This window comes from Cornus florida, unplaced genomic scaffold, assembly GCF_030987335.1.
Source record: "Cornus florida cultivar Cherokee Brave unplaced genomic scaffold, ASM3098733v1 CherokeeBrave_3.0.0_Hap2_Chr11, whole genome shotgun sequence".
In the NCBI taxonomy this organism is placed as follows: domain Eukaryota; kingdom Viridiplantae; phylum Streptophyta; class Magnoliopsida; order Cornales; family Cornaceae; genus Cornus; species Cornus florida.
Window position 1 is genome coordinate 29,142,681 of NW_026775581.1, and position 24,994 is coordinate 29,167,674.

Sequence of the window (24,994 nt, forward strand, 5' to 3'; positions counted from 1 at the left end):
TCTCAGTTGATGTCACCTTTGCGGAAAGGAAACCGTATTTTATTGAACCTTAACTTCAGGGGGAGTCGTCTATCATGGAAGATAAGGATTTTTTCCAACTCGCTTTACCGTCTTCACCTCGTTCACCATCTCTCTTACCTGTATCAAACACTTAATCCAACTCAGTACCTAATCTTGAATTTTTTGTTTTGTCACCTATGTCTCCTGTTGTGTCTCCTGTGAAGGATAATGTGACTCTTGATCACGTACGGTATGGGAAAAGGAAGGTGTACTCCAGGAAGCAAGGTCCAGCTCCTGATCCGATGCAGGCCCAAACCTCCAACCTGACTCCTAAGAATGAGGTAACGGTATCTGAACCTACTCCACTTATAGAACACCAGCTCCTTAGACCTCAAAATAACTGACCAATATTTGCCCATTGCCGTGAGGAAAGGAACTCAAGAGTGTACCAAACGACCATTATATCCTCTATCTCATTATGTATCCTTAAAGAAATTCTCACCAGCCCATAGGAGTTTTCTCACAATTCTAAATGAAATCTCTATTCCAAACACTTTATCTGAGGCATATTCCAATGAAGAATGGAGGAAAGCAATGAGAGTCGAGCTAGACGAATTGGAAAAAAATGGGACGTGGGATGTGGTTGATCTACCAAAAGAAAAAAAAGGCAGTAGGGTGTAAATGGGTTTTTACCTTGAAATATAAGGCTGAAGGATCGTTAGAGCGCTACAAAGCAAGGCTAGTTGCTAAGGGGTACACTCAGACATATGGAGTTGATTACCAAGAGACCTTCGCTCTAGTTGCAAAAATGAACACTGTGAGGATCTTGTTGTCATTAGCAGCTAATTTTAATTGGGAATTATAGCAGTACGATGTGAAGAACACCTTTCTACATGGTGACCTAGAAGAAGAAATCTATATGAGCATCCCACCAGGATTTGGAGGAGTTGAAGGGAACAAGGTATGCAAGTTAAGGAAGGCCTTATACGGTTTAAAACAATCGCCCCGTGCCTGGTTTGGGAGATTTACTAAGGTGATGTTAGCTACAGGATACAAGCAGAGTCAGGGAGATCACACTCTTTTCATCAAACACTCAGTTTCAGGGAAAGTCACGGCCTTGATAGTCTATATAGACGACATAATTATGACTGGAAATGATGAGAAGTAGAAGCAAGCCTTGAAACAATGATCAAAGAATTCGAGATAAAAGATTTGGGGAGATTGAAGTATTTTCTAGGGATAGAAGCGGCTCATTCTAGACAAGGTATCTTCATCTCGCAGCAAAAGTATGTCACCAATCTTCTTAAGGAAACAGGAATGCTCGCAAGCAAACCAGCTGCAACACCTATAGAGCCGAACCATAGACTTGGAAAGGCAACTGGAGATCAAGCAGTAGCTAGAGAGATGTACCAAAGATTAGTTGGAAAACTCATTTATCTTGCCCACACTCGGCCAGACATAGCATATTCTGTTAGCGTCATCAGCCAATTCATGCATGACCCCAAGGAGATTCATCTTCAAGCTGCCTACCGTGTGCTTCATTACTTGAAAGCTAATCCTGGGAAGGGGATAATGTTCAAGAGGAACTCTGAGCTTGTCCTTGAAGCCTACACAGATGTAGATTACGCATGGTCCCCTATGGATCGGAGGTTTACTTCAAGTTATTGTATATTCCTTGGAGGCAATTTGGTAACATGGCGAAGCAAGAAGCAAAATGTTGTAGCCCGGTCAAGTGCAGAAGCCGAGTTTAGAGCAATGGAACAAGGTGTCTGTGAGTTGTTATGGCTGAATATTATACTGGAAGACTTGAAGATTAAATGGAGTGGGCCAATGAGACTCTACTGTGACAATAAATCAGCAATCAACATTGCATATAATCCAGTGCAACACGACCGAACTAAGCACATCGAGATAGACAGGCATTTTATCAAGGAAAAACTAGAAAGCGGATTAATTTGCACACCATACGTTCCCACAGGAGGTTAAATGGCAGATGTTCTTACAAAGGGGCTCAACCGTGTTATCTTCCAAGAAATTATTTCCAAGCTAGGAATGGTTGACACCTATTCACCAACTTGAGGGGGAGTGTGGAAAATATGAGTTAGTCTCCTTGATTAGTGGTAGGTTAGCAATAAAATTGTGTAAATATTTGTTTCCTAGAGTTTAGGGATTTGATTGATAGAGAATCAGGGATTACTGATTATAGGGTTTTCAAAATTTAGTTAGTTGCTAATTTTTCTCTCTGTAATTTCTTATATATAGCCCAACAGAGGCTCTTGTACAAATATTAACAGATTCAATATAATTGAATTCATTTCACCACATGGGCTACTGGGAATATATCATTGCAAAGCAAAAATGATGTAAGTTGAATAGTAGATAAGCATACAGTTACCCAACAACTCAGGATTTATTTATTTATCAATGGGAGAGATGGAGAACTATGACGACCAAAAGGATGCATGAGAAGGAAAATATACCCCACATTATGAGATTTACAATGTTACTCGAAGGACACACCAGAGTGGGTATATTGTAATTTTTTTATTTTTTTTCTTAGTACTCACACACATGCTTCCACTGAGGCTCGAACCCCTGACCTCCCTTTGGAAAGTAGGGACTTGGTACTACTAGGCCACTAGCATGTTGGTGGGTATATTGTAATTTCCTATGAACATACAACATTAATGCTTCCCTTTAGCCAGGAAAATCTGCGTCATTGTTAGCCAAGGGATAAACCCAATAGAAACTATATTCAAGAAAAAAAGATGGATAAAAATAAAAACAAGAGCAAGAGGAGGCATAAATACCCCATTTTTTATGGGTGTGTTGGAAGGTTGTTTTACTACCAAATTTTAATCCCGTTAGCCATTATATAGTCAATCATTAACCATCCAAGTAATCAATTGAAAGACAGAAGCAATAAAAGAGACGGACTTTCTCGTTTCAACACCAAACTGGACAAGCAAAAGTCCAAAATCAATCCACTATCCTAAAAAGAAGTACAACAATTATGTTTGGTTCCAAATTCGTACCCAAGAATCATGTTTGATAATTTATCTATGACACAATTTCATGCTAGACCTGTTGTTTTCACCAACCCATTCGTTGTCTTGAAGCATGAACCCTCCCCATGATCCACTTTTATCCATGGTGATAATTATAACATCATGCATTCTTATGGGACTCGAGCAGGTAACAGGTATACTTGTTCTACTACAAACACCTTCCTTTGCAACGAGGAACAGTTTCAATCTCTTAAAGATGCAATTGAAAAAATTAATGCTAATCATTATTCAAAAATACCTGAAAGACCATGGAAAAGTCTTAGGTTCTAAAAAAAACACCCTCTCTCCCTCCCTCTCTCTCTCTTTGTCCGTCTCTCTCTCTTTCTCTACTTGTGTGTGCGTGTTTGTGACTGAGTTGAAGAAAGGGTTGTTACCCTAGGCTCTGATATATCAGAGTACGCTAAATTCCTACTAAGACTTAGAGGGGGGGTTGATGGAGATCAGTGGCAGTAGCCTTTAAAGGTGTGGAAAGGAGGGTTCTAAGGCTCAAGCCTAAATTTGGCATATGTTATATGATGTGGGGTCCACTAGGAGTTATGAATAATTGGAAATTTTCGTCAAGTTGCATCATTTATGAGCTTGGTGGGCATTATGATAAAGTTGGTTTTTATTTATGTTATTAAGTCATGAGTGATAATTTGAAGAGTTGTGAGTCTTATTGATCACTTCAATTATGAGGCAAGTCCAAAAGTCATGACTTAAACTCCGTGTAAGTCGAGGAGGCATAAGCATAATACTATAAAGGGAGGGCTCTAATATTAGTTGAATCAGTGAATGAATGAAAAATCAAATATCTCGTGAAATTTCCTTGTGAGTGAATTACATGTGAGGCCATCTTTAGGTATGATGCCTAGGCTTCTTGCTCCAACTCCAATAGGCTTCTATTAATTCAAATCCTTTCTCTCTATTATCAAATCTCAAACCACAGCCCTGAGAATTTTAATTTTCAGCCACTATACTCTTTATTTTTTGACTATTTGAGGATGCTCTTGAAGGCCTACATCAGTTTGGTATAAGAGCTAAGTAGACACTAAGTCTACACTACCGGAAAATGAAAGATTGGATGGTAATCAGCAGGATGAGCTGCTATTTCGAATTGTGCAGAAGCTAAATGGGCTGAATGTTTGATTGAATGAGAAATAATCTCGTATTTCTCAGCCTATTAACAATTCAGTAGGCGTTGAACAAGGTACTGCATCTAGTGCTAAGGATGCCAGAAACTTGGAGCAACAACCACCTTTAAACTCTCAGCAAAGGTGTGATTTAAGGGCTGATCCACCACCTATCCCATGTTGGAGTTTCCAAGAAATCCATTAGAATTGAATCATCGTGAACCACATGACACCGCTGGGTATATTACAAAGAAAGTAAGGATGGAGGTGCCGGATTTTGAAGGAAATGTTGATCCTACGCTGTTTTCTGATTGGCTTGCTTCAATTGACTAGTATTTTGATTGGTATATAGGAGTGATGATTGTAGATTGAGATTTGCAAGGATGAAGCTCGTGGTCTTAGCAAAAGTTTGTTGGACTGGTGTTGAAGGGGATATTAGAAGGTTGGGACAACCACCAATCAGCACATGTCAACAAATGAAGGCTAAGCTTTGAGAACAATACATGCCGGCCAATTACCACAACAAGTTATGTGATCAACTTATCAATCTGAAAACAGGGCAGCATGTCACTAGCAGAATATATGCAAAGATTTGATGAGGTAAAGACTAGAATTCAAGTTGTAGATGACCCACAACAAACACTTTCTCAATTCAAAGCTGGTCTAAGGTCTGATATTAGTGTTGAACATGCTTTCTAGGTTGCATTGGACATGGAGGAGTACTTGAATTACCAATTTGCAAGAAGATCTGGATATCAAACCTGGAAGACAGCACCTAAGAAGTCCAGAAGTCCAGTGATGGAAATCGCAGCACACGGACAGTAGCAGTGCAGCCAAATGGTGGCAATGCTGGATCAATACCATCTTTCTCTAACATGGGTGATCCTAAAGGACAGACTAATATGCTAGCAGTGGGAATGGAAGGGAACAACAAGTGCTAAGCCTCAAGCCTTAATTTGGCATATTCTAGATGATGTGGGGTCCACTTGGAGTCTTGACAAATAGGGATTTTGGTCAAGTTGCATCATTTATGAGCTTGGTGGGCATTATGATCCAATAAAGCTGCTTTTTATTTGCTTTTATTATCGTTGTAAGTCATGAGTTAAGAATTTGACGAGTTGTGAATCTTATTGATCACTTCAATTATGGGGTAAGATTAAAAGTTGAGTTAAACTCTATGTACTTCTAAGAGGAGTGAGCAGAATCCTATAAAGGGAGGGGGTGTGATCTTGGTTGAATAAGTGAATGAATGAATAATCAAATGCCTTACGAAATTTCCTTGTGAGTGATTTGCAAATTAACGAGGTGTGAAGCCTTATTTATGTGTGATGCCTAGGCTTTCTGGTGTGATTCCAATAGGCTTCTGTCATTTCAAATCCTCTTCCTCTACTATCAAATCTCCCTATTATTTGAATTTTCAGCCACTATATTATTCTTTATTTTTTGACTATTTGAGGATGCTCTTGAAGTCCTACATCAAGAACAAATACGTCGTGTAAAACCCTAAGAATAAACATTTTTCAAAATTAATACAATTGTATTTACAATAAAGCAGCAGTATAAATAATAAATAAAGCATACTAAATATAAAAGCAAACACAAAAGAAAAAGTAAAAGAAATTCATGTGACACGTGTGCATTTGATGTTTGTGTGTGGTGGGTGTGTTTGTTGAATGTAAATGGGGTGTGTGCGTGGTGTATTTATGTATATATATCTTATATGTCAGATGAAGGCCCTAGAGTCTTCAGGTATCAATAATTTAGTTTAAATAAATTATATTATATATAATAATAAACATGATGCAATGATGACATCAGACAAACAAATATATTATGTGTAATAGAATTGCTTCTCAAGGAAGATTCTGACCCGATTGGCCTCACAGTATATATATATATATATATTAAACAGAAGCAAAATGAAAAGAAAAAACAGAAACCTGGAACAGCCAGAGAGAGAGAGAGGGAAAAAAAAAAAAAAAAAAAAAAAGGAAGAAAGAGAAGGGGGTAAAAAAAGAAAAGGAAATTTATCTGAAACCTTCACAGGACATCAATACAAGTAGGGAATCTTTCCTATTCTAAGTTCTATATAGAAATTCATTGTTTAATTGTTAAACTATAGTCCTGATTACTTGTTTGTGTATATATATTATTCCTTTCATTGTTTTATGTTAAATTTGATTGTTAACTGATTTGGATTGAGATTTGAATGGATATAATATTTAAATAATTTGAGATTTTAAGATGAAACACGATATACATGTATTTGGTTGCAATTCAAATGTTATTTGAATATGTGGTTGTATAAATTCTTATCATGTTGAATTAATGCAGGTTTTATATGTTGATTGACATGAATATACTTTGTAATTGATATGATTTGATATAAAGACAGGTTTGTATACTGGGTTGACAGGAACTGGAATTGAGAAAGGTATTTTGATATGTGGTTTTGAGAATTGTTTCATGAAATTGTACAGAGCTTGTGGTAGTGATTATTGTACGGGGGGCATAGTCCCGGAGTTGAAGGGTCCCTAAAACAAAATCAAGACTTGCGCATGGGGCACAGTCCCAGGGTTAAAGGGTCCCTAAGAGGAATGAAGACTTACGCGTGAGGCACAGTCCGGTCCCTAAAACGAAATGAAGACTTACACGTGGGGCACGGTCCTAGGGCTAAAGGGCCCTAAAAGGTTTTGACAGTAAATTAAAATTTTGGTAGTTAGTGAAAATTAAAGGATCCTAGTAAGAGCCCTACAGGTTTGATTAATAAGCAAGGAGCATCTCTTTTGAATCATAACTTTCTATTTGAAGTTAGTTTCATGTTCTGATTTAAGTTGCTAAGAGTTCATTGTTGTTAAATGTTTATTGTTCTTTATTTGCATTTGTCTTGCATTTTAGGTTGTTATAGAATTTAGAATAGTGTTAATTCTCTACCAAGTTGTGGTAGCTCACCCCTATATTTTTCCCCTCCCAGATTCTGCCAAGCTGGAGGCTAGAGAGTTGATTTCATGCTTGGGACTCGATGCTTCCTACTCACATACTTGTTTGACTCACATGCCTAGAAGTAGAGGAATCTTGAATAATTTGCTATGTGGTATATCTTAATTCCTTGTTTGTAATAGTTAGATGTAAGATTGAAAGTCCTGTTAACATTATGTGTAAAGTTAGTAAGTTTGACTGTATATACATTAGAACATAACACTGGATTTGCTATACTTATGAGTTGGAAATGAATATCTGTTAGTTCCAGAATTTTGAGTATAGTATTAAGATATGTTGATTATGGAATTTCAGGATTTTACACAGGTTCCTAATGCTTCCAAAAGTTCAAAATTATATAGGCATGTTGCTAAATTTTGCACGAATTTCTTTTTGAAAATGTATTTTCAGGAATTTGAACTACGAACTTTTTTTTTTTTTTCCTAGTTGGGTACTCACACACACATGCCTCCACAGAGGCTCGAACCCCTGACCTCTCTTTGAGAACTAGGGGTTTGGTACCGCTAGACCACTGGCCTGTTGGTTGAACTATGAACTTGTTGGAGCAATATGCATATTTTAGTGTTGGAGAATGATTATATGAGTGATTTAAGCCTTAAATCACTCTTTGACAGAATGTTAACATTGCTATACTTGAGCAACAAGCAAAAAATTATACAAAAAGTCAAATACAAATATGGCAACAACTTATTGCTCAAGTATAAAAACGTTAACATTCTGTCAAACAGTGATTTAAGGCTTAAATCACTCATATAATCATTCTCCAACATTTAGCAACTAAAATAATCTTAGTTTTCTTAAATAACTAAACCCCTCTCATCACACCTCGGGTTTCGAGTCTCAAAATCCGGGGTGTGACATACTTAGATTAGGTTACCAGGTCATGCAGGGTTCAATTGATCCACTCCCAGTTTGGTCAATTGAACTTGGGATAGTAGGGGCCGATCATTGCTTCGATCAATCCAACTCCCTTTATATTCGCTTTATTTGCTCATATGCAGTGCAAATTATGTAGGCAACTCAAATATGAGCATTATATGAATGCATAGAGAAAACCTAATTGGTGAATTAAACATTTCAAGAGGTGAAATTAACTTTATACCCTCGTCATGATCTTCAAATCCTCGCCTCGAATGTAAACTGACCATAAGATGCCTTTTAGCCCTATCAAATTAGCCAACTTTCAAAACTAAACTTAATTGAAATAAAAAATAGAGACTTCGACATTTGCGAGGAAGTTTGCCAATAATAAGTCATATTGACCTAACATGAATAAGATTCTTAGAGTATCAACCTCCCAAGCATATAGCCCTATGTGTACTATATGTGATGCATCTATGTCGAAATAACCCTTAGGATTTTATATCGAGTTTTCAAATCAAAAAACAAAGTTAGACTTTACACACACACACACAAATATAGATATATATATATATATATATATATATATATATATATATGCCTTCAATTGATTGAGAGTCGCACTTTATTGATCAAAATTCTCTCACACAACTTACAATGTATCTAAAACCTTACATAAATCAATATGTTAGTATAAAAAATTTTAGACAAGAGGCTTTAATGTAACTACCAGTTCTTTAGTGATATAGATATGGGCATATAGATGAAAAATCAAGATCTCTTCTATCAATAGAAATATGATAGGTTCTTTTAGTTTGTTTTCTTCTTCCTCCTTCAGGTAAGGATAAGATTGGAATTATGGATGGTTCCTTGCCATCTATCTTGGGAAAAGGTTTCATAATATCTGTTGTACAGTATAGTATGAGTTGTCACACGTGTACAATTAGATTACATTGTATACTAAGGTTTCTCGGCTTTTTCTCAACAATCTCTTCTCTACGATCTCTCCTCGGTGATCTCTGTTCTCGTCTCGGCAACCTCTCTTGGTTCTCTCCTCTGCAATCTCTCTTGGGTTCATCCCGGCCTGATCTTGGTTTTCTCATCTCAGATCCCTCTCGCTCCTATCTCTCTCTTGTTCGGCAGCCCCCCTATAGATAACAAGGACTCGCATCTGCTTGGATCAATCACCAACACCAACTGAGAGGCTCGAACTACCTTCAATGGTCTCCAGCCATAGAAGTATTCTTACGGGCTCGTAGAAAACTGTCCTATCTTCAGTCAACTAAACCCACCATTGATCAAAAGATTATTGAGGTTTGGGAGAAAGAAGATGCTAAGATTATGACTTGCTTATGGAATAGCTTGGAACCTGAGATCTTCAACAACGTGTCATTCCTAGAATCTGCCAAAGACATCTGGGAAAATCTCAAGGACATGTATTCTTCACATAATAATATTTCTCGTAGTTATCAGTTGTACATGACATAGTTAATCTCAAGGGAGATCGTTCTGTTAAATATTATTAATCAGAACTAAAGGGTATGTGCGAAGAATTGAATGTCTACCAACCATTGACTGTAGACATATAACAACGAAAACAACACAGGGAGGAGTTTCGGGTGGCAAAATTCTTATCTAGGCTTTTTTTTTTTTATAAGTAAAGATGTATTAAAAAGCTTTCAAAAGGGGAATGCATCCCTCAAAACAACACAAGACCTAATAGGGCCTCTAAACTCACAAACCCGAACTCACTCCAATCAATTCACAAATTTTGTCTGGCAAGGAGATACCACAGCCAGTGAGACGTTTGCTCAAGTTCGAAGAGCATCAATTCATGCCCCTATGATTGAGAAGTAAAACCACTCTGCTCTTGTTGTCCCTGTTGAGCAACATGATACTTCCCGTTGAGGACGAGGAGGCACAGGTCCTTCCAACGCAGGCCGTGGCACTCGTGGCAGCAGAGGGGGTCACGACAGCAAGAAGTGTACCCATTGTTGTAGAAACAATCACTTTGTTGGGCACTTCATGGCAAGCCAGCTCGGGCTAATCAGGCTTCAGTACAAGAGGAGCCTATTACCACTCCTGCAAATGAATAGGTAGTTCTCTCCAAATCTAAGTATGATTCTCTGGTAAGGTGTGAGCGTGCAAATCAGCCTTCTTCCTCCACCACTACTATTGTTACTTCAGGTAATACCTGTCTCCATGCTTCATCTTCTTCACCTTGGATCATTGATTCGGGGGCATCAGATCACGTGACAGGTAACCCATCTCTTCTTTCTGATATTTCTCATATTTTCTCACCATCGGTTGTTACTATAGCGAATGATGCCAAATCACCAGTTCATGGAATTGGCACCTTCCGCACTTCGAATCTCACTTTTTCATCAGTCTGATATCTCCCTCAATTTTCATTTAATTTATTATCAGCTCATACTATACTGTACAACACTCTACATCTATATTGTTCTTTTCTGTTTTTCGTCACCCTAATTCCTCTACATAGTTTATGTTACTCACATTACAAACTTTTTGAATTGTTAAGGAACATTCTTTCGTGCTCATCATAAATTTCAAAAGCTAGGAACGGGGAGAACAATGAGCAGCTTAGTAGTAGTATAAAAAGTACTACTCATTTCGTGGTTGTTCATTTATGTGCGGTAAGCTTCCCTCTCATTCTGGGTATAATTCATTTGTCATTTTTATTGATTGTGTTTCTCATCTTACTTGGGTCTATTTACTGCAACAAAAGAGTGAAGTTGGGCTTGCATGCGCTAGTTTCTCTCCAAATACTACTTTGAGACTCTTGGATCTGACATTAAAGTTTAAAGGCATGTTGTTAGTCATTCTGCAAAGGCAGGATAAGTTTCATATTTTATAAAATCATTCCACTCAGAAGTAAAAAATAAATAAATATAATTAGCTATCAGTATTGTGCTACAACCCTGCCCAAAATTGGCATGTACAAAATGGTCGCTTAAAGTCACATGGCAGATCCACCAACATCAAACCAATTAACAAGACAAAAAAATGCATATAAAAGCTTCCGTTCAGGTATTTTATGTGAACTAATACAAATTTATCAGCTGGCAACCCCATTATAGGTGAACTCCATATGATGATGGTCCAAATAGAATTCCTAATTGGGACATACACAACAGAACTATAAAAAGGTGAAGGGATCTTTTGCGACATTATTCGGGTCCTGAAAGTTAGTAATACCTATTCATCCTGTGCTTGCAATATATTCCTTCTACACAAGTAGAAAGAAAAAGGTGGTGAGAAGACATGTTTATAAACAACATGGTGGAAGTAACCAAATACAACTTCAGGAATTTATACATTTCAATCACATTTTCATGACTTAACCTAACATGGAGAAAAACTCCTGCGTGGAGAGCAAGAATGACATGAGATGCTTCACGAACTGGAAACTTAAAACAACCACCATGAATCATAAAATACCAACAAGATCAGTTTTATCACTGAATAACAACTTTGATCAGTGTGCAATAAAAAGGTATGTGCTTAAAACAACAGCAGCAGTTTATTTCACAAATGGTAGAAATAAATATAATATGGTAGAAAAAAAGTAAACTGCCACCTGTGTTCGAAGAACTTCCTTGTATGTTGCAATTTCCCTCAGAGCAATTGCAAATTTCTTCATATCAGGGCCTGAGAAGACGAGTTTAGAGAGAGAGGGGGGGGGGGGGGGGGTGAGAGAGAGAAACTGAAAATATTGAGGTATTTATAATTGTGTTAAGAGTTCAGAAAAATAGTACAATACCTAAGATGCAAATTAAATGGGATGATATGACCAAGCGATCCTAAGAAAGTTATATAAATTTGGATAAATTTCAATTCAAACTGAAACATGGTTTGAAGTATCAAGCCAAGCCCAAAAACCTGCCACTAAACTCTCAACCTAAATAGATAATTAGAACACATACAAAGATATTCGCATATATCAGAACATAATAGACAACCAGACCAAAGCCAACTCTGTGCAAAAAGAAGTCACTTGCTCCTGACTGTTTCTTATTCAATAATACATCTGGCTGAATTGGTAAAAAGATTTCCTCAATAAATTTAGAAGCCATGATTTGATGTGCAAAATAATGTTCAGTTGTAGCAGTGAGTCCATACTTTAAAATAGGCCTTGAAGCCCCCATTATATCCAACTTAACATCACAAGTGCATGGCCATAAATTACATAATGGCATAATGGTGTAAGCAATTATAATCCCCACCCTAACAAGAAAGGGGAGAAAGAGGCATAACAAACCACCTTCCTACCCATAACATGAAAACTCAAACAGAACATACCTCCAAAAGAAACACAAATAGGATCGCAAAAACCTCCTCCAAAAGTTTCTACGGCACTCGCAAATGCAACGTCCTTATCATATCCTTCTCCAAGACCTTCTCTGTAAGTTAAAAATGAAAAATGAAAATCATATCAGTTTTATTTGGGTAAGATAATATAACTTTTACATATTCTAATAGATTCAAGCAATTTCCAATAAGAATATAAATATAAAAACACTCTCAGTCACTACTCTCACCTACTCTTTTAATGCATAATATAAACTTCAGTAAGGAGATGAGATGGGAGTCGCTTACCAGGTGGAGAGAGAGAGAGAGAGAAAAGGGGGGGGGGGGGGGGGGGGGTGTTGTCTGGGAGGAGGAATTCTCATTTTTTTTCATATAATCAATGTTGAAGACACCTAGATGTTAAAGCTAATATCGAGTTTCAAACCTAATTGTACAGAATCTACCTTGAGAGTATGGTTGGCTTTCGTCCTTTTTTCACAGATAGGGTAATAACTACCAGTAGATAATACCAAAAGTAAAAATAAAATGTACAAAACATAAATATATATATATATACCACAAGAGAAAAACATGACTCAACCATCAAACAAATAAGGGCTTCCTGAGTATGAAATTCCAAAAATTAATACCCCAGAACACTCTGCTTAAGAGCAAAAGAAATTGCCAGGCAAATCCAAAATCAAGAGAACAAATACATACCCTCTACATGCCAACTCTGGACAATGACACACCCAAAACTCAGTTACACGAGAGACTGGAAGGTCAGGTAGTTCACAAAACCTATATCTCTCTTATGGATAACATAATTACTATTCTCTCATATAGGAGCTTGAAGATGATCCATAAAGATTTGAAAATCACTAATACACAAGTATTTACACAAAGGCCAGAAATGTCCCAAAAGGGACACAATTGATGCCAACAAATATCCGTAAAGACTTTACTACCTCATTCTACAAGCCAATCATCTATCTCACGAGTGCTATTTATAGAGCATAGGGCACGTGCCTCGCAAGTGCTATTCCATGTGTCGCAATGAGGTTGCAACATGTGTCCCTCTCTTAGATATATTCTGGGTTTGGGTGCGGATATCCCTTCCACTTGGGACCCCGTGAGTAAATTTAAGTGACACTCTAACCAACCCAAATGAGCCCTTTTTTTCAATCCACTATGCATTGACAAACCCTCCTTCCCATGTCAGTTATGAAATGGTATGCCCAGATACCACATCATAGCCGCTATAGGCCATAGCGCTCCATGCTTATGGCTCCTGGCCTGTACTTAAGCTCAGATAGTTTCCCAGAATTAGGTTAAGTGGTACCGCAGTACAACAATTTAACCATTTAACTAACTCTCAAAAGAGGGACCGTCACGTCTTACGACACTGGGACGTGTTGCGAGACACATCCACTTTCCGGGAGCAGGCCCTCTCAGCTCCTAGGCTATATGCTTGGGTTTCATGAAGAAACCTTTCTGCTGTTGGGGGTCATCACAACCCAGGGACATCCAAAGGATGAGTTTCTTTAGACACGCCCGCTTTATGAGAACCATCCTCGGTTATAGATTTGCACCTGGTTTTGCGGAGAAACCTGCTTACCTACTGCGAGTAGCCCACATGACCATTGGTGTTGCCGCCTTTAAACTCCTACTCCTTTAGTAATCCTCCCTGAACACTACTATATCCTCACGAGTCCTTGTCACTCGAGAGGTTGCCTGTTCCAGGGCCACAATTGCTTGCAAGCACAGCCCATAACCCATACTTGTTTTGTCCTGCTCTCGCAAGCCTTAGCTACTGGCAGGAACACCCTCTTTACAGGGACATTTATTTTGGGGCATCTGAAAATGGAAAGAGGGACTCTTATTGTGCAATGGAGGTAGTAACATCCAACATAAGAACATATTAAACATTTACTAAAGTTAAAAATGAACAAAACATGAAAATGCCATCAATTAATCTTCATAATGTTGAAATCCAATGGAATATTATATAATTTAAAACCAGAGCGATCAAATATTTTTAAACATGAAGAACAAAAATAAAGAAATTATGGATGATGGGATCATTCTCTTCAAAAGCAAGTGTAAAGTTGAGTGATAATACTTTCAAAAAAAAAATTGAAGTGATAGTATGAGAAAAGATGTAAATGTAGACTTACGTGTACTTTCGACATCCTTTATAAAACTTTAGACTCTTTTCCCTCAATGTATCTCCACTTTCTTCCATATATTGGACCTATTCCATCAAATAAGGTAACATTAACATTTTCAGCAAAATTTCTACACACACACATATATACAAACGATGCATATATTTGAAGCATGTACATCACATAATATATGAGTCACAAAAGTTGTATGTTATACATATTTAATATGAGAAGAAACTTTGAAGAACATTGAAAGTATGCATATATATATGTGTGTGTGTGTGTGTGTTCCTGTTTGTGCATAAAACATATGTATTTTCAGTTAATCAAGCCCTTTATCATCTAAAAAGCACAAAAGGATATATGCTATAATAGAAAGGAAAACTGAAATTTCCCTTCCATCTAATGTAATTTGATAGTGCTTCCACTTAAAATAAATAATGGTCTTCTCATTTATTTTATTCAAACTCTATGGGGTTATATATTGAGAAAATTTCACATCGCTTTCCAAATTTTCTCCACAAGGACCGAGCTCAAAATAAATGTAGACCTGTGGCAAACGAATAAGAAAAAATAATACAAATTTTCCAAACTTTAATTAAGCTAGACAAGCATTCGCCCCACCATTCCAAGTCATCCACAAGAATGATGCATCTTTACCGCACTCTAGTTAGGCCATACTTTCCGGTAAAATTATATACGAACATGTCAATCCTCACTACCATACATCTGCAACACCTTGAATACTGATAATGCCATTGCTTATTCGTGGACCAGTTATTAGGTTTCTTTGCACTGATTATAAGCCATTTTTCCCTTCCGTGCCACTTGCACATCTCAACATCCAAATTCCAACCACAATTTATGATTTTTTTTTTCAGTACATAAAATTAATCAAAACACAATTTTAAGAATCACATTGAATTTGGTCACATGATATAATTTTGATAAACATCAAATGAAAAAGGAATGTAAATTTGTCAAGTTGGTTTCAACAACATTGAATGGCATTGAAATAATACCAGAAAAATATTACTCAGCTCAACAACTCAAGAAAACCTTTTCCCAACTACTTAATGTCTCGTATATAAATCTTATTTTTATATTCCGTAATATTTAAAGCCATAGCCTCAGCCAAACCATATGGTACCATATTTTTTCTTACTAACACTGCCTATGTTAATTTTGGTCTTCCCTTCCCCTAAGATTACCCTCAATGTGGATCATGTCACTCTTCCTAACTAGTACTTAATGGTCTTCTTTGCTCATGTCCAAACCATATAAATGGATTTTCTCTTCTTTTTTTTGTCCAATTAATGTTACTTCAACCATCTCACAAATGCTGGAATCATTTATTATTTACTTGATTAGTTTTGATCACAAAATCTAGCGCAGAAAATTTTGATGAAATATTTTCTTATATATTTATTTATTAAACATATTATTTTCACAAGATAAATGTTTTATGATAAGAAATTTACCCCACTCAATTTGGTATGCAATTACTTCTTGACTGGAGAGGACAGTCTCCATTTAGCATGTTCAAAGCAAAAGGTTACGCTTTTCCTTTCTTGGCAAGCCATAAAAGAAATCCATGCCTGTAGACAACAGGACCTCCAGGAAGCTTGATTTGATTCAAAATAAATGTTTTATGTGACCCAATAGAGATAATCAAGAAGTCAATACTAAACGATTAATTAGTGATTGGAATGATGGTTTTTACATGTCCAATGTCCTAATTAAGCATAGAAGGGTATACATGTAATTTAACACTTAAGGCTTTTATTTATTCTTTACTTAGAGTGCAACTATTTTTATTTAGTGGAGTTAAAAATAGTTTATGGACTTATTAATTTGAGGTTGACTAGTCCTTTAAGAAGTCCATTAGAAGCCAAGTACTGAATAGGCCCATCAAGATCCCATTTCTAGCCTAAAAGAACAGTTGGATAAGACTAAAGAGAGAGATTCCTAGAGGGACAAGGAGAGAGAGAGAGAGGGGCAGCCACATTAATACACCCACTCCAAGTGGAAGATCCACACAGGGCCAGTGGGGGTAACTGTCCCCACTGGACTTTGATATAATTACAATTTTATATGGAAGATTTTTGATAATTATATAATTGCCCCCGTGATATTTTGCAAAATTTTCAAAGAGACCCAACAATCTACTCAAAATTCGAAAATAGCAATAACATTTTTCTTACACTGGCCCCACAACACAAGATTCTAAAAAAAATTTCTAAAGTTAAACTGACCATTGCTTTAATTTATAAATATTTATACATATCCCTGTGAGAAATAATGTATTACACATCATTAATAGTAGAAATATAAAAAGAAGAGAAATGAGAGAATTGCGTAAAGGCTTGAATGAGATGAATTACTCATTCACAGCTCTAGTATTTATAGATAAAAAGAGCACATGCTCATATTACAAGAAAGGAAACTAAATCAAATCTAAATCAAATCACAACCTATCCTAAAGCATATTCTATGGCATATTCTATAACATAGTCAAATCTCTGCTATTATAGTAAGTGATTCCATAAATCGTGGTATCATATATGCTAACACTCCCCCTTAAGTTGGTGTGTGGATATCTGAAACGCCCAACTTGGACAATGCATTCTCAAACACAATCTTGCTAACGCCCTTTGTAAGAATGTCTGCAAGCTGCTAAGAGCTTGTGACAAATGGAGTGCAAATTTGACCAGAGATGATCTTCTCTCGAATGAAATGACGATTCACCTCTATATGAGTAGTCCTGTCATGCTGGACGGGATTTGCTGCTATGCTAGTGGCAGACTTGTTGTCGTAGTAGAGTGAGAATGGAAGTGACACAAGAAAGCACAAGTCCATCATCAAGGTTTTTAGCCATAGCAACTCACATACCCCAAGAGCCATAGCCCTATACTCTGCCTCTGCACTAGATCGAGAGACAACATACTGCTTCTTACTGCGTCAAGTAACCAAGTCACCACCAATAGTGGTATAATAACCCGAAGTTGACCTCCTATCTAAAATTGATCCTGCATAATCAACATCTGTCCAAACCTCAACACGTAAGTGACCATGATTGGCAAACAAAATACCACAGCTTGGACACCCTTTTAAGTAGCGAAGGATCCGAATAGCTGCATCAAGGTGAGGGGCACGAGGAGAGTGCATTTATTGACTCAAGACACTCACGGCATAAGCTATGTCAGGTCGAGTCATGGATTAATAGATGAGCTTCCCCACAAGTCGTTGATACTGACCAACATCTGACAACAACTCCCCCTCAGAATCAGCCAGCCGATGATTCTGCTCAATCAGAGTATCAGCAAGATGAGCGCCAAGCTGACCAGAAGCAGAAAGCAAGTCAAGAACATACTTGCGTTGAGAGATGAAAATGCCAGCCTTGGAGCGAGCCACCTCAATGCCCGAAGTACCATAGGGGACCAAGATCCTTAATCTCAAACTGACGGCCAAGATAGCTCTTAACCTCAACAATTTCTGTAGTATCATCGCCGGTAAGAACAATATCATCGATATACGCATGAAAGCAACTGTCCTACCGCCTGAATGACATAAAAACAAGGTATGATCAGCTGCACTTTGATAGAAACCAAACTTGAGCATGGCAGTGCCAAAGCGATCAGACCAAGCTCGAGGAGACTGCTTGAGGCCATACAAAGAACGACGAAGACGACATACCATACCAGAATGAGCAGGAGAACGAAAGCCCGAAGGAGGAACCATGCACACCTCCTCCTGCAATCACCATTGAGTAAGGCATGCTTGACATATAACTGAAATAGAGGCCAAGATCGAATCGCAGCAACAGAAAATAATACATGAATGGTATTCATCTTGGCAACAGGGGCAAAAGTCCCATGATAATCTATGCCATAAGTCTAAGCATAACCCTTGGCAACCAACCGGGCCTTGTAACGAGCAACTGACCCATCTGGATTATGCTTAACTGTAAACACCCAACGACAACCCACAGCCTTTCGTCCAATAGGAAGCTGAACCATGTCTCGAGTCTGATTTTTCTCAAGTGCTTGTAGTTCTTCTTTCATAGCATCACGCCATTGAGGTTGTGCTAGTGCATATGCAACACTAGAAGGAAGAGGAACCAAGGCAACAGAAACAAGAAAACTCCAATAGGAGGGTGAGAGAGCATAATCAGAAACAAAATTAGAAATAGGGTATGTATAAGAACGTTTACCCTTTCGAAGAACAATGGGGCGATCATCAAGCGAAACAATAGCTTGAGAAGGCGGAGCTAGTGCTTAAGGAACAGGGCAGTCGATCATGGGAGTAAAAGCGTGTACATGTTGTCTCCGACTATAAACCTGTGAAAAAGGAACAATTCCCCGTACTGGAGGGGTATCAAAAGGAGGAATTATAGAAGACGAAAAAGGTAATGGTAGAAGAGTTGAAGACAGAAAAAGGTGATCGTCCATTATATTCAATGGGAACCATTCACTTTGAGAACCAACTGAACCACTATAGTATAGTGTATACTCAAAGAAAGAAACATCCATGGATATAAACCGCCGACGACTGGGAAGATGGTAACACCTATAACCTTTTTGAGAGTGAGAATAGCCCAAAAACACACTTCAAAGCCTTGGGGTCAAGCTTTGTACGAGTCTGCCCCAACTGCTGAACAAAGCACACACACCGACTCGCGAAGGAATAAAAAAAAGAGATGAATTGGGATGTAAGATTGAGAGTGGGGCTGCAAAGTTAAGAACCCTAAAAGGAGTCCTATTAATGGTGTAAGCAGCTGTAAGAACTGCATCACCCCAAATGACTAGGGAACATTCATGCCAATGCAGATTGCTCTGGCTAAGTCAATGATGTGGCGATTCTTTCTCTCAGAACGACCATTCTGTTAAGGAGTTTTAACATTAGCCATCTGATGCCCAATCCGAAATTATGTACATAACCGTTGTACCTCCCCATAAGTGTACTCCATACCCTGGTCAGATCTAAAAATTTTAATGGTACGACCATATTGAGTCTGAATCTTTGTTATAAAATTTTTAAAAATGGTGCATACCTCATTTTTGGTTTTCATAAGATAAACCCATGTAACACGACTATGATCATCAATGAACAACACGAAATATCGAAATCCAAGACTAAAAGTTACTGGGCAAGGACCCCACACATTTGAATGAACATGATCAAAAGGTGTTAAATTTATTACTACTAGCAGGATAATTGGAACGAACATGTTTAGCCATATGACATGTCACACAGGATAAATCTGGCACTGCCACGTTACAAAATAAGGAAGGAAATAAATGTTTTAAATAACTGAAAGAAATATGTCCTAAACGCATGTGCCAACGCATAAGCTTGACTTTATTAGATGAAACAATATTAGAAAATGAAGTTGAATGTTCTTGAGGTGACAAAGGAGCATCCAACAGGTATAAACCGTCCACTTCACGCCCACTGCCAATCGTATGTTTCGACACCAGATCCTGAAAAATACAATGAGAGGGAAAGAACGTTACACTACAATTTAATTGTTTGGTAACGTTACTAACAGAAATAAGATTTGTAGCCAACTTTGGAACATGCAGTGTATTTGACAAAGTTAATTAAGGAGTAACTGATATGTGACATTTCCTAGCAATGAAAGATGGAGAGCCATCCGCAAGGCGAACCTTGCAATGGCTAGAGCAGAATCTATAAGATTGGAAGAGTGAGGACATACCAATCATATTGTCTGAAGCATCAAAATCAATGATCCATGGTGTCGAAGATGTAGATACACTATGTGCAGACGCAATAGTACCTAAGTGGGCATAAATGGAGGTTGGCTGAGATGATGCCTCCATTTGGTTGAAGAATTGCTTGAACTTGTCCAAATCAGCTTGAGTCAAGGTAATTGTGGCAGAAGATGTAGAGGCAGAGTTGTCAAGAGTTGACAACGAGACTGGTTGTATAACAGAATGTGCAGAGGATCGAGGTTGTTGTTTCTACTGTGGTGAGCATCCATGTAGAGCATAACAATGAGATTTGATGTGACTAATTTTTCCGCAATGGTCACACCGTCCGCGTTGTCGTCTCAGAAAAGGACCGGTGGTAGAGCTCTAAACTGATTGAGATGGTGCAGTTCCTAAAAGGTTAGGAACCCGAACTGCCATAGCAGAATGATCAACAGAAGCAACACCTAATGGATGAGTCCGACGGCCCTCATCTGACAACACATAAGAGTATGTATCTTCAAGAGTAGGGAATGAAAATAAGCCCAATAAATGAACACGAGCATACTCAAACTCGTCATTCAACCCGGCAAGAAACTTAAACACTTGATTCTTCTCCACAATCCCTGCATATAAAACTGCATCATCTAGATCCTTCCAAGAGTGGAAGGAATCATAATATGACATCTCCTCCCAAATAGCACGAAGCTTGGCAATGTAACCTGAAACTGTCAAGTCACCCTGAGAAATCTTGGTGATATCTCGCCCCAACTGGAAAATTCGTGCATTATTTTGCCTCTGAGAATAAGTCCATTGAACTGAATCCCAAATCTGCTTGGCAGCCTTCATAAACATTTAGCCAACAGCTATGTTAGTTGCATCAAATTAACTAGCCAAGACATAACCATAGCGTTATCTGCAAACCACTGTGGATATGCCTTCTCTGACTCAACTGGCTCTTTCTCAGAACTAGTAATATAGCAAATCTTGCCTTTGCCACCAATGAACATCTTGGCAAACTGTGCCCAAATCAAATAGTTGGAACCATCCAACTTCACTGTGGTGATTTGAAGTCTTAGATTTTCTGATTAGTTAGGTGGGAAAAATGGCACCACCACCCACAGAACGTGAGCCAAGAGAATTAATAGTCGAGGATCCTAAATCTGCCATAATCTGTCACACGACAATAAAAAAACTCCAAAAAAACACCGCAAAATCTGTTAATAAATCAAAGGGTCTCCTCAGACCATAAACAATAACATTGTCTCCTCAGAACATTCCCGAAAAATCTTAATACATACCTTTTTAAAGGAGCGCTGCCCGCTTACATATAGCCAGACAACCTCCTTCTTAATATCCGGAACCTCTTTGTAGACTATTTTATTTTTTTTTTACCCAAGCCCTTCTAGGTGTTAAAGACCAACTATCCCAATTTACCCAACCCTAGAAGAGTAAAAAAGAAATTGTAAAACTTAAAAATACCTGTTTTCGATCACAAAACAGCAACACAGAAAAACATGTGTAGGCAACGTCACACGATGTCACAAATAGCCCAAGGTGGCTGTCACATAAATAGCAAGGCTGCTGAAAGGTGTGGAAAGGTGTTGGCTCTGATACCAAGTAGAAATATAAAAAGAAGAGAAATGAGATAAATACGTAAAGACTTGAATGAGATGAATTACTCATTCACAACTCTAGAATTTATAGATAAAAAAAGCACATGATCATATTGCAAGAAAGGAAACTAAATCAAATCACAACCTATTCTAAAGAATATTCTATGGCATATTCTATAGCATAGTCAAATCTCTGCTATTATGGTAAGTTATTCCATAAATTGCGATATCATATATGCTAACATTAATATATATATATATATATATATATATATATATATATATATATACACACACACACACACAGAGAGAGAGAGTGTAAGTGAGCCCACAAAATTCTAAGATTGCAAAGACCTTTTTGAGAAGCTAACTCCTCTTTTCTCACTTTCACACATACAGAGAGGAGGCATTGATTTTGCTAGCAGCACCATGATAGTGATCATTTTTCTGCTATGAATATTGTGAAAGACTCGACAATGTAATTGCATAGAAAATCAATGGATGAATAATATTGTTGTGGCAATGGAAGCGTGCAAACACAAAGACTAATGAAATCCACAAAACAATCACATACAAACATAAGATATAATGTGGTTCGGCCAAAACCAGCCTACATCCACGGATGAGAAGAAATTACACTATATTTCGTAAAGATATTACAATAGTAAAATACCAACACCGCATGCATGCCTTTTCATCATGTACCACTCCATGAGCCCATCTCCTCGCTACCAGTGCCGCCAGTGTTTTTCCTACTCTCCCAACCCATCAACTCCCTCTACCCATCAACTCCCTCATGAGACTGTTGTTAGGGGCTTATTTGTTATTACTTATATAATGTTGTGGCTTATGTAAAATTTCTAAAACTTGTTATTATAAATAGAATGTGGTGGAAGGAAGAAAGCATTCTTTCATTCTTTCTCTCTTTCCCCATCTCTCTCTCTTTTTCTCTCATCCGCTTTCTACTCTTTTTATTCTTCTTTTTCTTTTATCACTCACTCTTGATTTGATTATATCTTAAAGTCAACATGGTATCAGAGCGTGGTTTGTAAATCTCTAGGTGTGTAGTTGAAACCCTAGGGCAAGTTTGTGTAAAGCCTAGTGGGTGTGAATTTTGAAGAGATTCCAAGATAGGATTTGTTTGCAAGGAAGTAGCGTTAATCACATCCACACGTACCGAGGATCCAACTCCACGGTGAGTTGGCTGGGGCTCGCAGGGGCTGCGCGCCCATGCTCCAGGTTCAGGGCGAGGCCTCGGAAAAAAAAATAATAATAAAAAATAAAATAAAATTGGACCTGTTTTTTTATGTATTGCAGTCTTGATCGGTGTTTTTTTGTGTTCACGAGGTTCTGCAACAACGGCTTTTTCTTCGTTGTTCGCGATTCTGGTATGGTCTACTTTGTTACTTTCTAGGGTTTGTGTGGTGACTGTGTGGTCGCTTTTTTATGCATCTCAGAAGACGGTAATCTTTCTAGTTGAAGTTTGTGTGTTAGAGAGGTGGTTCTCTACGTATTTTATTGTTGTTTTTGTTTTTGAGGATTATATACCCAGAAACTGTTTGATAAAATGTTTGGCTCAGAGGTGACTTCAAACGAAGCTGGGTCCTCTCCTAATCTGACTCCAGTATTGAGAGGTAGTAGTGATCACCATCCAGGCCTTTGTATTACGACTATTAGGCTGGATGAGATGAACTATATAGAGTTGGCTCAATCTACTCGTATGCATATCACTGGTCGTAGGATGATTGACCATATCAAAGGGACTATCACGTATCCCTCCATGAGCGATCCTGAATTCAAAGAGTGGAGTGCAAATAATGCACTAGTTATGAGTCTATGATGTGGTTATTGCAGTCAATGCAACCACAGATCAGCAAAGGGTTTCTGTTTGTGAAAACAACTAAAGAGCAATGGATGGCTGTGGAGGAGACATATTCCTCGGTTGTTAATTTTGCAAAACTGTATGAACTCCAACAATAGATTTCAAGATTCAAGCAGGTAGACCAAACTCTTGCTACATATTACCACACTTTACGTGGTAAATGGGAAGAGATAGATCACTACCAAGACTACATACTTGTGTATGCAGCTAATGTTAAAGCATTTCATGCTATGGTAGAAAGGAATAGAGTCTATGAGTTCTTGGGTGGTCTGCATCTAAGATACAAGCATATAGGGTACAAGTGTTAGGTAGGTATCCAATCCCTACTTCTGTTAGAGATGTGTTTTCATATATCCAAGCCGAGGAGAGTAGAATGAAGGCTATGCCTGCAACTGTATACACTAAGCCTAAGCTAGAAGTACCATTGTCTGAGAGGTCTGCTCTAGCCACACAAAAATGGAACAAGCCCAATCCTCCAAAAGGAGGGAAATAGGACGACAAAAGCAACTTGAAGTGTGATCACTGTGGGTGTACGCGCCACACTAGGGAAACATGCTGGAATCTACACGGTCGCCCTACTCCAGCTCCTGCTAATGCGAATGCTAGGCCAAGGCCTATCCATTTAGGGGGTTATCTACGGCACATACTGCAGAGCGTGAGATTGCTTCAACTGGTTATGCCTCCTCAGGGCCACCTAGTTCTTCGCCCGGGGCTGAACTTGATCCTCTCCGACATCTACTAGCACAACATTCCTCCGTTTCCACCTCTAGAAGAGAGAAGAAGAAGAACAAGAACAAGAACAAGAACAAGAACAAGAACAAGAAGAGAGAAGAAGGAGAAAAGAAGAATTTACCTGGATTCGTGAGAGAGCAGTCGGCAAATTCGAATTGCAAGCTTCAAATCGCAAGCCCTAGCCTCAAGTCGCCTCTGTCTTTCTCTTTGCTTTTCCTTTTATTTCCTTTTGCTTTTCCTTTATTTTATTATTTTATTCTAAAACAGTAATAATAAAGCAATAACAAATAATAAACAAATCAGAAATAACATATAAAAGGACAAGGTTCAATAAGGCGCGCCTTTGATACGCCTGAAGCCTTATGCCTCTTAGCTAAAGGCACGCGACTGTGTAAAGGGCCCCGCCTTAGGACCTTACAGGCGCATGGCTTGAACCTACAACTCACAGAACCTGTAGGCGCCTTGCGCCTCAGGCACACACCTTCGGCGCTTTTAACAACTATGCAATAAAGTATCATGCGGACGGAATAATT

At 38.1% G+C, this 24,994-nt stretch overlaps 1 protein-coding gene across 1 annotated transcript in view; it reads right to left on the reverse strand.

The window, feature by feature from the left end:
* Positions 1–24,994, reverse strand: part of LOC132285520 (ADP-ribosylation factor GTPase-activating protein AGD3-like) — a 98,274-nt gene that overhangs the window by 61,943 nt on the left and 11,337 nt on the right. The window contains exons 2-4 of the mRNA XM_059787708.1: positions 14,530–14,606; positions 12,365–12,465; positions 11,643–11,713 (exon numbers count right to left, since the gene is read on the reverse strand). Coding sequence (XP_059643691.1) covers positions 11,643–11,713; positions 12,365–12,465; positions 14,530–14,606 — 249 coding nt within the window. The remainder of the gene's footprint in view (positions 1–11,642; positions 11,714–12,364; positions 12,466–14,529; positions 14,607–24,994) is intronic.